At 57.3% G+C, this 16239-nt stretch overlaps 1 protein-coding gene across 3 annotated transcripts in view; it reads right to left on the bottom strand.

Annotated features, from left to right (window-relative positions):
• GRM4 (glutamate metabotropic receptor 4) overlaps positions 1–16239 on the bottom strand; it is a 100553-nt gene that overhangs the window by 64254 nt on the left and 20060 nt on the right. Inside the window, exon 1 of one of the 3 annotated variants that reach the window (XM_059937507.1) lies at positions 8063–8148. The exons of the other annotated variants lie outside the window; for them this stretch is intronic. Coding sequence (XP_059793490.1) covers positions 8063–8148 — 86 coding nt within the window. Of the gene's footprint in view, positions 1–8062; positions 8149–16239 lie in introns of those variants that run through there. 3 annotated transcript variants of the gene reach the window in all.

Here is a 16239-nt window from a genome sequence, read left to right as displayed (position 1 = left end):
CAGGGGCAAAGCTGCTTCCCGGGAGAGAGCCAGGGGCTAGAGGCGGGGTTGGGCAGGACCTTCCACCTTAGACTCTCTGTATGTTTTCCATGTAGAACCACGCAAATACAGCACATGTTTAGAAAGCAAACCTCACTGGAATGTTCCAGAGCACATGCGTCCCTCTGCCTGCCTGAGTCAGCAGTGTCTGAAAACTAGCCCAGTCCTCTCGGCCCTGGAGGGCACTTAGCATGAAAGCAGCACCCCCTACAATGCGGACTCTTGTTGGACATTTGATGATTCATTCAAAAAGTATCGCTATTTTTAAGGTCTGATGATGGTATTATAGGTGCGGTTGGCTGGCTGGTTTTTGAGTCCCTAGCTCTTAGAGCGCGGTTTCCCCACCTCAGCACTGTTAACGCTTGTGGAGGGGAGTGGGGTGTGATTCTTTGTTGGCGGGCTGTCCCGTGCCTTGTAGGATGTTTAGCTGCACCCTTGTCCCCTACCCACTAGATACCAGTAGCACACCCCTCCCCCAGTTGTGACAACCAAAAATGTCTCTAGACATTGCCAAATGTCCCCCGGGAGACAAAACTGTCCCCAGTTGAGACCCACCATTTCAGAGATATGTACTAAAATATTTAGGCATGAAGTGATATGATGAGGTCTGGGATTTGCTTCAAAAGAATCGCTGTGGGAACACATGGAAGAAGAAGTAACACTGGCCAAGAGCTGACAACTGTTGATTGGTGTGGACGTGAAGGTACACTGCCCTGTTTGTTGTACTTTTGTGCATGTCTGAAATGTCTACATTTAACATTTTTGACAGTAAAACAGAACAAAATAAATGTCACCCTTGGGGTCATCCCTCTGAAGAGAAGCGCCCTGAATCTGGAGCTGGCAATGGAGATGCAGGGCCACCACAGCAGGTCCCTGAGAGAAGATGGCCGTGTTTGTTTGTTTGCCAGCTCACCTCTGCCAGCCCTAATCACACACCCAGAAATCCACTCGCCTCCTGATTAGAAGCAGCTTGTCTCCTACTTCTGATGTGTTCTCCCAACACAGGGCCACAGGGCCGGAGTCAAAAGTGCCCGCTCAGAGGAGGGGCAGCAGGTGCAGGGAGGTCTTGGGGCTGGTGGCCGAACGGGCCAGAGCAGCTCACATGAGGCAACTTCTCATCCCTCGGTCCTCCTTCCAAGCCACCTCCCCCCTCCCCTCCCATCCGGGCACTCGGCCTGGGCAGGGACAGCGGATGGACAGTTGGCTGTCCAGGTGCCGGGACTCAGAGCCTCCCCCAGTGAGCTCAGCCTGCGTCGGCCGGCTTCAGACCCAGGCACCGCCCCTGCCCCCTGCACACCCTCATTCCCATAAAGGGTGGGAGGGCCAAGCATGGGATTCCTGCAGGTTTGTGTGTGTGTCAGCCTGCAGGAGTGCTCAGGGCCTCTGATTTCTGAAGCCCAGGAGGGGCCCCTGCGCTGCCCCCAACCATTCCTGAGATCCTGGAACAGGGACCCTGCCCTGAGATGATGAGGGTTGGGGAGGGGTAGAGCCAGCTTCCTGAACAGGGTCCAGGGGATAAGCCAGCATCCTCTTACACATCGCCTCTGCCAGCTCCTCCTACCCCGCCCCCTGCAGGCTCCCTCCTCAGCTCCAGGCCCTCCTGAGGCGCCCAGGAGGATGGCCTGAAGCAGTGATTTGGGAGTTAAACTGCTCAGGTTCAAATCCCAGGTCTGCCATGCACCGGCTGGGAAACCTGGGGCAGGTTACTTCACCTCTCTGGGCCTCAGTTTCCTCCTCTGCAAAATGGGAATAATTCCAATCCCTTTCTCATAAGGTTGTGAGGGTCACGTGTGGGAACTCACGGGAGGTGCTAGGGGCAGCACCTGGCAGGCAGTCAGCACTCAAGGGTTAGCTCTGATATGGGTTATTATCCCTCCCCCTGCACTTCTTCCTGGCAGCTCTCTCTCTGTTTTTACTCTCTAGGACTGTCCCTGGTGCCTCCCCCTCCCACCCCCAGCTCTCTCTCTGTAGTCACAGAGTTATTGCTTAGTGGGGACACCTCCTGGGGCTGGCAGGTCCCCCCAAGCTCCCCTCCCTCCCATCCCCACCCCAGCCTGGAGTGGAGGGGCAGAGGCAAGGACTGCCTTGGGGACCCCATGGGCAGGGGGATTGTGACAGCCTGGCCCTAGTGGGGCTCTGGCATCTCCGCAGCTCTCACTGTCCCCGCAGCCCAGCCGAGAGGGAGGGAGGCGCTGGCTTAACATCCTCCTCAGAAAACGTTCCTCTCCTTCACAACAGCCATGCCCATCCTGTCCCACCGCCAGCTCCTCCCTCTCCGCCTCCCTCCTGCTGTCACCCAACACTTAGAGCACCAAACTGTGTGTTGGGCACTGTTCCAGGTGCTGGGGATGCCACACCTTCCTATTGCGCCCTCATGGGACAAGAGTCAGCAAGAAGTCAGACTCCAGCAGCCCTGACCAACGACGGCTGTCCTACTCTGGGGCCATCTGTCCGCCTGTTTCTCTTTCCTCTCTGCCTGCCTTCCTCTGCCCACAAAGCCCAAGACCTCATCTCCCCACATCCAAATCTTCCTGGTGCATCAAGGCCCAGCTCAAGTGCCACCTCCTCCAAGCAGCCCCCCAGGAGCCTTCATCCTCCAGAGAGCCTGCTCAGACCTCCCGCAGCACCAAGTCGGGCTGCTCCAGGGGCACTGAGCACATCTTCCCCGTCCTCCCAGGTGTTAGGTATTTGGCCACTTAACAATTCAACAAGCATTCTGAGGCACCCCGCGTTGTGCTGGGCAAGGCCACTGGGGAGACACTGAGGGGAACTGGGCTCATTCCACCCCCAAACCCAACACTCACTGCATCTGGGGGACACCCTGGGGAGGAGGCAGGTGGGATGCCCATGAGTGGCACACAGTGTGTCTGCAGCTGGCACCCAGCAGAGCCTCACGCCTACAAAAGTACGAAAGGGGTGAGTGACTGAAGGGGGAAATACATGAATAAACACCCTCTCTCCCTCCCTCTCTTTCTCTCTCTCTGGCTTCTGGAGTGACAAGGAGGTCCCTGCCACATGGGAGACAAAAGCTGCTTCCGGGCTTGAGCAACAATGAAGATGAATGTCAAGCACATGTGTGTTTGTGTGACATGCGCACGTGCGAGCACATGCTGGAGCATATGCCCTGAGCACACAGCACACTCATTGATTTATTCCTCTTACCAATAGTCACCGAGCGCCAACAACCTGCCAGGCACAGCTCTGAGAGCAGGGGTAGGCGGTGGACACTGCCCCGTGGGGCACCCCATGTAGACAGGGGCAGGCGATGGAAAGGCGATGCAGAGCTGGTAGATGGGGATGGGGCCCAGGAGGAAAAAGAAATCAGGAGAGTTCAGGGGACTGTTAGGGAGAAGGCCTAGGGAAGCCCCTCTGGTAGGGTGACATTTGAGTCAAGACCCCAAGGAGGTAAAGGAGGCAGCCCTGGGTATTTGAAGGAGGGCTTTTTAGGTAGAGGGAACACGCGTATGTACGTGTATGCACATGTGTGTAAGCATGTACATGCATGTGTATCTGTGTGTTCCAACCTGAATCTGTTCTGAACCTGCCCCAGGCCTGGCCAGCAGCCCCAAACACCCCCCGGGGCACAGAGACACTGGCTGGGATGAACGTGGTGCCCCAGGTGCCAACAGCTCAGGCTCTGGGTCACTGGCTCCCCAACCAGCAGAATCTGAGGACCCCCTGAGAATGGCCGGTCCCCATCCCACCCCATCCAGAGGAGTGTCGGGGGATAAGCAAGCTGCCCAACATCTCAGAGTGCCCCAAGGGCCCAGTCCCCACAGCCTCTGAAGGCCAGGGCTCTGTCAAGGCCAGGGTTTTGTTCATAGCAGTCAGGGGTGAACCTCCCACCCTGACCTGTGCAAGGCCTGGGGACCCCGGGTCAAGCAGCTGGATGTCCGGGGCCATCACCACGGACACCTAGGGCCACCTGACAGGAACCCCAACGCTCTTCCTGTGAGCGTGAGTGTTTAAAAGCCCCTCCTCCTCCCTCCTCTTCCCTAACCCTTGCCTCAGCACTCTCTGGAGCCAACCTGCCCAGGGCTGTGCCACCCAGCTTTGCCATCCAGCTGTGCCACCTTAGGCAAGCAGGCAGCCTCTCTGGGCCTCAGTTTCCACCCCTATAAAGCAGTCACAGTAACAACAGAGAGGACTGCATTAGTGAGAACACACACAGGGCTGAAAACTGTGCCCAGCACATGGGGACCCTCAGCAAATACTAGATACTATTAGAGAGGGAGGCAAGACTGGGACCGTTGTGCCCATTTTTCAGATGAGGAAACTGAGGCTCGGAGAGATGAAAGTGCCCTCTGAGTATCAGAGCCAGGAGAAATCAGAAACAAGGCACAGACCCAGCTCCCCTGCCTCCCTGTTCACCGTCCCCCAGTCCTGGCCTCAGACCCTGCACACCCTCCCAGCCGACTCTGCTCTTTCTGTTCCACCCACAAGCCAGGCCGGGCAGCCACACATTGAGGCCGGGATCCTGAAGCCCCCTCTGGCCACCAGCCCGACCCAGGCCAGGACCCAGGCAGACCCCAGGACCCCCACCTACCTGGCGCAGCCCCTCTCACTCGGGGAGCAGAGGACCCTGCATGGGGCCGGTCAGACCCCGGAGTGGCTGCCTGCTCCTTGCCCTTCTGATTCTGGCTGCATGAGGCCTCGACTGCCCAGCTCTCAGCATCGGCTGTTTTCTTTGCAGATAAAAGGCAGCCAGGTTTTAGGCACATGAAAGCTGCTCAGGCAGGAATGTACGGTTCAGAGAGCTGGCGAGAGGGCAGAAGGCCAGCTTCCAAAGGCCTGGGGTGCCGTCGTTTCCCACCCGACCCCTCTCATGGCCTGAGCCACACGCCCTCTGCTGCAGAGACGGTGCCCGGGAGGAGCAGAGGTGCTGCCAGCCCACCTCCCTCCCTCCCCAGGGCCTCGGGGACAGGAGGGCATCTCACTGAGAGCCAGGCACACAGTAGGCACCCCCCATACACTTGTGGATCAGCGACCACCTCCTCTCAGCCAGGCGCTGAAGACACGGATTTAAATAACCCATCTTCCGGACTTTCCTGGTGGCGCAGTGGTTAAGAATCCGCCTGCCATTGCAGGGGACACGGGTTTGAGCCCTGGTCTGGGAAGATCCCACATGCCGTGGAGCAACTAAGCCCGTGCGCCACAACTACTGAGCCTGAGTGCCTAGAGCACGTGCTCCGCAACAAGAGAAGCCACCTCAATGAGAAGCCTGTGCCCCGCAGAGAAGAGTAGCCCCTGCTCGCCACAACTAGAGAAAGCCCGCATGCAGCAACGAAGACCCAACGCAGCCAAAAATAAGTAAATAAATTTATTTTTAAAAAATAAATAAATAACCCACCTTCAGAGAACCAGCCTGCTGGGGGGGTGGGGGGAGGAGGTCCTCGGAGTGAAATGCCTCCAGGCTGAAGTGCCGGGTTGGGGGCAACAGGGATTCACTGCGGGGAGAGTCAGACTGTGGGTCCTGAGGAGAGAGCAGAGGCTGGCAGGGTGGGTCGAGGGTGTAGAGAGATTGAAGAGGAGAAATGGGGCGGTGCAGAGAGGGGGGTCAGGGGGAGTTCAAGGCAGCTGGGAAGGGCAGTCAGGTGAAGGAATTGGGGTACGGCAGAGGGGGGTACAGTGGGGGGACCCAGCACGCAGAGGGGCACCTGCCCTCAGTCCTGACCCAGCCCGACTCTGAGAAGAACCCCAGGGTTCAAGAGCAGAGAAGCAGGCTTCCAAAGCCTGGAAAGTGGGGGATGCCCTGAGCAGGGGGCTGGGCTGGCGTCTGGGTGGTCTGTGGTCAGCGTGGTCTGTGGAAGGACTGGGATGGGTCCCCGATGGAAGGATGGTCTGCCAGCTGCCCTGGGCCTCATCCCAGCCACACGCTAGGGCCTTTCCCCTCAACAACCACCTTCCCCCCAACCCACTGGGCCATTTGGGGGCCACCGGCCACTTTCCCACAGACCCTGTGGGAATTCAGGCCAGGCCGGTCCAGGGCGACTCACTTCAGGACGCCGTCATTAATCAGATCCCATTACCCTGCGGACACAGCCCAGCCGCCAGCTCCGGACCCCGAGCACCAGGTCACTGGGGGCCGGGCCATGTGCCCTGGCCTGGCCTGGGCCCGCCGACCTCTGCCCCAGCACAGTCCATCAGCCTGCCCAGCCCACCCTGGGCGCCCTGACTAGGCCTTCTGCCCCTCTTGCTGCCCAGGGCACTCGGCCTCCCCGGCTCTGCCCCCTCCCCAGGCCCGGAGATGGGGTGTCCTCCTCTGCCCGAGTCACACAGGCCCCTCAGGCCAGCAGTTGTTCCCCTCCTTGACCGAGAAATGGACATCAGTCTCCAAGGCTGCAAGGGCTATCTTAAAAGACAGTAAAATCTGCCCACAAAGCCATGTGGTCCCTTCGCCTGGGCCGCTCTGTGGCCACCAGCCTCCCCTCCCTCAACAGGCTCCCAGCCCACCCACACACCTCAGAAACTCTGTTGATTCCATCATGAATTCACTCATTCAGTGCTTCCCTGAGCACCTACTAAGCACCTTGCACAATCTTTAGCACTGGGGTAAGCACACAGAGACCAATCCCCGCTTTCATGGAGCTGACATTCCAATGGGAGAGATGCCACTAAATGAGCCCGCACGTGACTAACATGGGTGCTGGTCCTTAGAGACACTTCCAGCTCCCTGACTTCCTGGCACCTGGCAAAATCCAACCACCTGCCCCTCATGCTTGGCCGGGGCCACCTGCCATGTTCTGGCCACTGAGCTGGGAGCAGAAAATGCTACCATTTCTAGTCCAGAGCACCTCATTGCCATTGTGAGACCCTACAGGGTACATATTCCCCCTGCTACCGTGACCAGCAATGTTCCAGGCCAGCCTGGTCCCTGAGGAGGTGGGCAGAGCACTCAGCCAAATCATGTGGACATGTAACATAGCAAGTATTCAGTTTACGTATTTTAAGCCACAGAGATGCGGGGGCTGTTTGTTCTTGCAGCACCTCCTCCTGATGCTGACAGACACAGGGGGCGTAAGCTCTAGCTCCAGGAGAGCAAGGAATGGGTCTTATTTACCTCCACTTCAAGAGCCTGGATGTGTCTGGTTCACACCCATCATAGGCTGGCTTGGGCTGAACTGAATTAAATTCACACACACACACACACACACACACACACACAGATGTAATCATCGTCATCCTGAGAATGAGCATTTATTGAGTGCTTACTGTGTGCCAAGAACTGTGCAAAGTGGTTTTATGTGACTAACACCTTTAAACTTACAATAACTGTATATGAAGTGGGCCCTCTTATTCTCCCCATTTTCCCAAAACTTAGGTACAGAGACATTAAGTAACTTGTGCAAGGGCACACAGCTAGTGATTGAGCTATGATTTGAACCCAGAGGAACGAGCTCCAGAGCCCATTTTACTGCCATGTAAAACCTCAGCCTCCCCCCTTCACAAGTGGGCCTACACATACATGTACACGTACACACACACACACACACACACACACACAGAATCTGAGAGTGACGGCAGTAGCCTCCAGTGACAAGGAGGGCCGCCCACATCGACTGTGGCCGCAGCGGGGAGAGCCAGCCCTACTATCCCTCTGTGTTCAGCCAGCATCTCCACTCCTGGCTATCACACTATGGGTTGAAATGGTCCATCCATCCCCATCACAAAGGATCGGGCAGGGGTGGGGGCCAGGGGCCCCAGAGGGTTGTGTAAATGGCTCTGCTTTGAGCAACAGCTAATTTCTGAACATAATTATTAATTTCATGCTTATCATATGCAAACCTCTGTCTCCCAGACGAGATGAAATTGATTTAATTAGAAATTCCATCATCAAGCCTTTTGGATCCAAGCTTTTAATTAGGGTCACCAACCCCACCCATGGCTGCCAGAGAGTGGGTTCATGGCCCCTGACTCCCCCCGAGGCCCCAGGCACAGCCAGCATGTGTAGGTCCCTCCACTGCCACCAGGGCCCCGCTGCCCAGGTCAGGGCCCCTCACCAGGACCCTCACCTACCTCCCACCCACAGCATGGCCCCACAGTCACAAGGGGCATCTTTTTCCTGCTGGCATCGTAATGGGGAAATAGTTTGGGAAGAGTTCGTATCATCTTGCAGCTGGAAGGACTGAAATGTTTAAGGTGGCAGAAGACAGGAGAGATAACAGGTCTCCCCTCTTCCTGAGAAACTCACACACCAGCCTTCTTCTGGGACCCCCTGCTGGGTGCTAATAAAATGCCCTTTACAGCTCAGCTTAGGGCCATCTGTCAAAATGATCAACAACACTTGGCATTTTAACAAAGCATTTTCAACACATTACCTCTGACTTCATCTCCAGCTACCATCCTGGCCTCGCTCACGTGGCTCCAGCCACACTGGCCTCCTTGCTGTTCCCTTGAACATGCCAGGCACACTCTGCCTCGGGGCCTTTGCACTGGCTGTTCCCTCTGCCTGACTGCTCTTCCCCCAGGTCTCCCCAGAGACCCATGTGGCTCGCTCTCTCACATCCTTCCCTTCAAGACTACTCAAATACCACCTTCTCAGACCACCCTATTTAATACCAATCCAGCGTCCCTTTCCTGCACCCCATCTCCACCTCCCTTGCTTTGATTTTCCCCATAACAATGATCACTTTCTAACATGCTCTAGATTTACTTGCTTATTTCATTTATTATCCGCCTCCCCCTAAAACATCAGCTCCATGAATCCAGGGGCCTTTTTTTATTCCTCACTGTGTCCTCAGATGCCTGGCACAGCACTTGGCTCAATAAACTCAAGGGCCACTTCATTCCCTCCACACAGCCAGCCTGAGGACAAGCTCAGCAGGGCCCCGAGCACCTTAGACAGGTGAGGAAACCGAGGCTCAGAGCCTTGGGGCCTTGCCAAGGTGACAGAGATGACCGAGTTCTGATTCTCACATGGTCTGACACTTCACCTGGGTAAGTGGAGGGCATTGCTCTGCGGAAGGGGGCCACTCCACAGCAGCGCCCTGCTCACGGAAGATGCTCTGAGGTCTCCCTCCTCCCACCCCAGGGCTCAGCTCATGCACCTCCTGGGGCCCTATCCCCCTGATTTCACAGTGATATCCTAGAAGGCACTCGTTGGGGGGCCATCCCCCACCCACCTATGTCTCTCCCTCCCGGGAACCCACCCAGCCTCTTATCAGGAAAGCAAGGGGACACTTGGATTAATTTCCAGGCCTGCTCTGAATTATGTTTTCCAGGAGAGAACCAGACAGATGCAGGCAACACGCCTTTGAACAAATATTTCCCCAGAAAGTGCTTTATTCAGTACCTTGTCTCACCCTTTTAAACATTATATGTTTTCTTAGGAGCCCAGGAAAAAAGGGGGGGTGCCGATAAGGCACGGAGCCTGGAAAAGAATAGAGGGCGCAGAGTGGAGAGCCTCGCAGGGCTGACAAAGGAGCAGGTTCTGATGCAGGCTCGGGGGAATTACCGCAGATAAGAGCCGGCGGGGGAGCAGGCGGCGTAAGGGCGAGAGGAAACAAGATCCTCAAATCAGCACTTGTCCTATTTCATAAGCAAAATTTAGATCAATAAATTACACTCACTTTTGCAGGTTTTACATGCTGACTCCGTAACCTTGTCAAGAGTAACATGTGGGGGGAGGCCGAGGGACGGAGGAGCCCAGAGTCTGGGGAGGAAGGGTGGGGGCCAGGGGAGCCCCATGGGGCTGCAGTGCCTGCACCCCCTTCTCCTAGAAGGGCCCAAAGCCCAGGTTTCCGGAGGTGAGAAGCAGGCCACCACACCCTCTGCCCACTGCCTCGCTGCAAGACTGCAGGCAAGTCACCGCCCCTGTGAGCCTCAGTCTCCTCATCTGTCCAGTGGGCACAGTGGTGAGAACCAGCCTCTGTCCACAGACATGAAAGCTTGGAAAGAGACACAAACATCCAAGCTGCCAGGAGCCATTATTATGTGTCTGATACATACCAGGTGCGGCAGCTACTGATACAGACTCTCCTGTTGATTCTCACCACACCCTGAGGGAGCGCGAAGGTTTCCTTCGCCCCGATTGACACGAGAGGCTGCAGCTCAGAGCTGAGGCCCATGCCTGGGGTCACCTAGCGTTGGGGCCGGGAGCCACACCCAGGCCCACCTAATGGCCAAGCTGGGCTTTCTCCATGCCATGAGGCTGCCTGTGGGCCAGGGAGCCGGGCAGCACCCGGCACCAGGCCACACCCAAGTGTCCAAGGGGCAGGGGCTCGGGACCAGCCCAGGGGGCTGCCGTACCCCAGGGCGTCGAGGTGAGGGTGCGGCTGAGCAGGGACCGGGCACTCAGAACCGGCCGGGCTGGGGCCGGGCATCCTGAGAGCCGGGTGGGCGGCAGAAGGCAGGAGGCTGCGCAGGTATTAGCAGAATCCAAGCAGGTCCAGGAGCTACCATTTCAGAAGCTCCTTCACCACGCCCAGCACTCCACAGGGATTCTCTCATTTAATCTGCAGACAATAACCCCACAAAGGGAATGCTATTATTACCTTCATTTTGCAGATAAGACAACTGAAGCCCAAGAAAATATGGAAACAAAATCACACAGCAAGTGGCAAGGCAGGATTTGAACCCAGGTCTGACTGACTCCGGCACCTGGGCGCTCTCACCCCTACGCCCCGCCTGGCACATACTCCGTTTTCGTTGCCAGCCTCCTGCCCTCTGCCCACACCATCCCTGCCCCTGGGAAGCAGCCAGGATGGGGAGCCAAGAGTCCTTGCTCCTGGCCTTTCCTCACCACATCTCTTGGACACACACTTCCCGTGTCCGAGGCTCAGTTTCCACATCTGTTCAATGGAGGTTTAATGAGCCCTGGACTCACAAGTAAGGACAGAGGACGGGGCCTCCACGATGTGGGGGTGACATCCAGAAGCCTCTTCCACAGAACCCGCTGAGCCCACCCCCAAGCTGCGGGTGTCGGGGGCAGGGCCGGGACGACCTCAGTGAACGGGGTGCCCCTGGAGCATCTGTAACGGCACTGTCCTGCGGGCCAGCGATGGGGGCGCGGCCAGGCGGGGAGAGATGAACCACGGCGTCTGCCCAGTGTTCTCCCAAGTCAGGTAAATGTGCTGTGCTGCGTGGAATATATGGCTCTGTATTCATATAATATGATATAATGGGATGCACGAACATTATCGAACACACAAGCCGATAAAAGTCATATCACCATCACTCCAGGTAATTTACATCACAGCTCAGCCACAGCCAGGCTGGCAGGGAGGAGGCCCCACTGGAGCGAGGGAGCCTGAGCCCTGGGCTGGACAGGGGAATGGGTGGGCCAAGTGCAGCAATTTAGCCAAGACCACAGGGCAGGCTGACAACTAGCCACCTGCAGAGCTCATCTCTCCCCTGCCCACCCCCCTTTGACCCAGCACTGCCTCCCGGGGCCCTGGGATGGAGCCAGCTGCTGAGAACCCAGCCTGCAGGGGGCACCGCCAACCTCCAGGGGCTTCTCTGATTCCTAGCTGCTCCCACCGCTGTCCTCAGGCACTGGCAGCCCCTGGCGCTGACCCATCTCTCACCAGCACCCTCAGGAAGGGGGCCCCATGCAGGTGTACCTGGGGTGCTGTTCTAACCCAGGGTTCCCTCTTGGGGGACGTTTGCTGTGGAAGCCCCATCTCCATCTGCAAAACAAGGGTTTCTGGGCCCTGGCAAGGGTAGAGGTGATATGGGCCTCTCACCCCATCATGCATTCATTTAAAATATATTTACAGGATTTCTCTGGTGGTGCAGTGGTTAAGAATCTGCCTGCCAATGCAGAGCACATGGGTTCAATCCCTGTCTGGGAAGATCCCACATGCCGCGGAGCAACTAAGCCCGTACGCCTAGAGCCCGTGCTCCACAACAAGAGAAGCCACCACAATGAGAAGCCCGCACACCGCAACGAAGAGAAGTCCCCACTCGCCGCAACTAGAGAAAGCCCGTGCGCAGCAACGAAGACCCAGTGCAGCCAAAAATAAACAAATAAATTTATTAAACAAAAATAAAATATATTTACTGAGCACTCATTCTGTGCCCAGCGCCATGGTAGGCACCGGGGAGACCACAGTGAGCAAAAGCAGACAAACCGCTGTTCCCGTGGAGCTGAGTCCCGTGGGAGAGACGGTCTCTAACCAGATACGCACACCAACACATACATAATCACAACCTCTGAGATGGGCTGGGAAGAGGTCGGGGGAGTGCAGGGGGGCACCTGTGAGAGCCTGGAATAAGGGCCTGAATCCGGTCAGGGCACCCAAGGAGGGCTCCCTGAGGAGGGGCAGTGAGCTGACACCTGAAGGATGGGTAGGCAATACCCAGGTAAAGAGGGAAGAACAACCCAGATAGAAGGTGAGTCAGGTGCAAAGGCCCTGTGGCTGGTTCAAGGAAAGGCAAAAACACAGAGAGGATGGGAGAATATAGCATGAGACATGGTTGTACTGGAAACAGATCCGGGGCAAGATGGGAACCACCAAGTGCATTGGGAAGGCTACTGCACTAGTCCAGGTAAGAGGTGAGGGTGGCCTGGCCCAGGGGTGTGTGTGGAGATAGAGAGAAGTATGACCACCCCCCCCAAAAGCCCTCTAGCTCCAAGTGTCTCCCTCTGTGACAAAACTCTCAGTGAGCCCTCCCCTGAACTCTGAGCGCACCCAAGACCAAATGAAGAGCCTGAAGCCAGGAGCCAGGCAAACAAGTTCTCCGGGGTCAGCTGCCCGCTTCTCCTCTGGGCCAAGCCCATTCCTTCAAGATAAGTGGGCTCCTGGGGATTCTCCAGCTGCCCCAGTGACATAGCAGGTTGAGGAGGGGCCAGGGACTCAGCCCAGAGCGGAGGGGAAGCTACCCCACCTCTCACCCCCATTGCCGGCACCTTCTACCGCTCCGAAATCTGGCCAGGGTGGAAAGAGCCTGAATTCTAGTCTGTCACTAACTCATCGTGTGACCTCAAACTAGACCCTCTTCCATCCTGTGCCCCAGGTTTCTCATCTAATAATCATAAAATAACAATCACAGTAATAACTGACATTTACTGAATGCTTACTATGTGCCAGGCTCTGTTCTCAGCATTCATTTATTTCGTCCTCACCAGACACCTGTCATCAAGGTACTAGCATTCCGCCTACTTTACAGGTGAGGAAACCGAGGTCCAGAGAAGTTGAATTACTTGCCCAAAGACATGCATCTGAACTCTCGCTGCTGGGCTCCACCTGCCACCAGCCTCTGCCACCTCTCCGTGGAAGTAAGGATTGACCTGAATCACCTCTGAGACACCCCAGCTCTGTTGTGCTGCCTCTGTGCCTCTCAGCCCAGAAATTCGGCCTCCAGCCTGGAAGGGCCCAGCTCCTCCCAAAGGATGGCAGGTAGGATTTGGGGGGGAATCTCTCCCCAGACCCTTCTGCTTCCTTCCATCTACTGCAGAAACCTGCAGATGTCTGATTCCGTTCAGCGACCACAGCCCACCTGCCCACAGTGTGCCTGGTACTGTGATGGGATGGGGACAGCACGGTCCTGCCCAGTACTGAGGACCTGCTCTATGCTGTTCCCCCAGCAGCCCAGGTAGGATGAGTCCCGGGCACCCACCGAGGTACCAGCTCATGAAGGCAGTGGCCCTTGAACTTCCCTTCTTTCTTCTCCTCCATCCTGAGGGCACGTCCCAGGAAAGCTGCCCGCCATGCTCATCTCAGGTCTGCTCTGGGGTCTGACCTGTGACTGGGCCTTCTAACCTCACTAATTTAATTCTGACAACACCCCTTCCAGGTGGACATTGCTCTCTGCACTTTATGGGCAGGGACCTGGAGACAGGAAAGAAGTCATTGGCCCTCAATCCCTCAACTACTGATGGAAACTCAGGCCCACCAATGCCAGAGCAGGAATCCTTCCATCCTGCTGCCCGGCCTTCCTCCAAGCCCACAGCGAGAGCCACCAGCACATCTGGGGCCTGTCCAGACAATGAGGGGACAGGCAGGACATGCCCACAGACTCCCCCTGCCCCAGCCCACGTGTCTAGTTTCCAGCAACTGGTGATCTGAGCTGACGCTTCTCTCTGAGAGGGAAGCCCGGAGCGGATCTTGGCCCCTCCCACCTGGTCCCCCCGACTCAAGCCCCTGCCCCAGAATCTCCATAAAGCCGGAGAGTTGACAAAGGTCTGCCCGTGAGCCCGGGCCTCAGCAGGTCCCACTGGGGGCAGCCGCTGGGAGCAGTGCCCGGAGAGGGGTCCCATCTCCCAGCGCAGCCAGGCCCAGCAGACAGCGGGCACCTGCAGGGACAATTCAGAAGGGCCCAAAGCCTCCCAAGCATGTCCCCAACACCTGCTGCCTGGCCGACTTCAGCTCTTACCAACCCTCCCCCTACTCACTTCCCTCTGGCCACACTGGCCTCCTTAAACAGCCCCTGAGCCCCAAGCATGGTCCAGCCTCACAGCCTTTGCACGTGCCGTGCCCTCTGCCCGGCTGGCTTCCCCCCGCAGAGCCACAGAGTACATACACCCTTTCACTCATTCACATCTCTGATCAAACATCACCTTCTCAGAGAGGCTGTCACTGAACAGCTCATCTCAAGCAGCCCCACACCCCTCCCTGGCCCCTGACCCATGGCCCTTCTCACTCGACTTGATATAACACATCTCTGCTGGAGGAAGTGTCTGGAGGGAGCTGTGCCTCACAGGATTGGCAGCCTCAACAGCCTGTGAGTCACAGGGGCTGGGGCGTCCCGCACCCACCGCCCAGCCTCAGGAGTTAGAGGTCGAGCTGGTGCCCCTCCCCTAGCCCAGGCTTCAGGGCCATCTCTCCTGCCTGGCAGCTCTCCTTCACCCGCCCCTTCCTCCAGCTCAGGCCTGGAGATGAAGACCGCAAGAAGGTCCTTTAGGGCGGGCTGGGGGAGTGGAGGGTCAGGAGGCCACAGGGAACAGCCTCTCTCCAGGGGACCCCTATGTCCCCCAGGCAACACGGAGCCAAGCAGAGACAGGTCCCCCCATGGTCACCCTCAGGGCAGCCAAGGCCTGCCCAGGTGGACACTCCAGGTAATCCAATCTCAGGCTCCAGAGTATCAGCCGATGGGGGCAGGGACCAGGGAGGAGGAAACACGCACACACGGACACAGACGTGGACACACCTGGCAGCCCTGCCAGGAGCCGGCAGATTCAGTCCACCAAAACCGAAGGACCCGCTCACGTGCATGTGCCGAGGGCGTTGTGTGCACACACACACACACACACACACAAGTGCTCGCCCCTGCCCACTCCACGTACACCCAGGTAGACAGACACGAGAGCACACACTCCACACACAGAATTACATGAGTCACACACAGATACACCTAGAGACAGATGGTATGCTATGAGCCAGGCATGCACACTAGGTCTACCTGAGTGTACCTGAGACACCCGCCCCCATATTCAGGAGCACAAGCTCACACAAGCACGCCCTGAGTCCCACACACACATCCTGGACACACAAGCACACATGCTGACAGTGGCTCATGGTGCTAAATATACCTGAATGTGTGTGTGTGTGTGCACGTGCACACACACACACACTCCTGTATAATCAGGATGGGCAGGGACAGCATTTACTGTGCATTTTGGGGAGCACAAAAGAATGTTCATAACACCCCCTGAACTGTCACCACCCTGCCCAGCTGCCCATCAAGCAGCTGGAACTCTCAACTGCCCACAGTGAGCGGGAAAGTGCCGATCACTCTCCCCACTTACCACCCGGCAAGGGGCGGTTTTTCTGCAGGGTTGATCCAACCAATAGGAGATCCAGCCTGGCAGGGGCAGAGCTCAAGGTGGGCGAGGGCTGATGAGCCTAGACAGGGTCAGTGGGGGTTGAGGGGACCGAAGGACTGGGCACCACGGGGAGGGGCAGCCCAGAGACCGTGAGCCCGCCTGCCATGCTCGTCCACCTGTCCCGCTCCCTTGGATACCATGGGTTGGGGAGAGGGCTGGAGTTGGCAGGCCTGTCCCTCACTCCAGGCCCCAGCCCACCCAGGTAACTGGCACTGCTGGAGGGAGAGCGCCCTGGCTGGCCAGCACCTCCCACTGTTCCCCGGGTGTCCAGCACTTCCATGAGGCTGCAGGGACGTGAAGATCCCCAACAAGAAATGGGGGCCTTGCCCAGAGACCCCGAGACAGGGGAGGTCTCATCCCTCACCGCAAGTCGTACCTAAATATCTGTAGTGGAAAAGAGGGGCAGGATCGCTCCTGTGAACCAAGCCCCGCTC

The sequence above is a fragment of the Balaenoptera ricei genome, chromosome 11 (assembly GCF_028023285.1).
Source record: "Balaenoptera ricei isolate mBalRic1 chromosome 11, mBalRic1.hap2, whole genome shotgun sequence".
In the NCBI taxonomy this organism is placed as follows: Eukaryota; Metazoa; Chordata; class Mammalia; order Artiodactyla; family Balaenopteridae; genus Balaenoptera; species Balaenoptera ricei.
The sequence above is the reverse complement of the archived record's forward strand: the minus strand, read 5'-3'. Positions and strand labels throughout refer to the sequence as shown.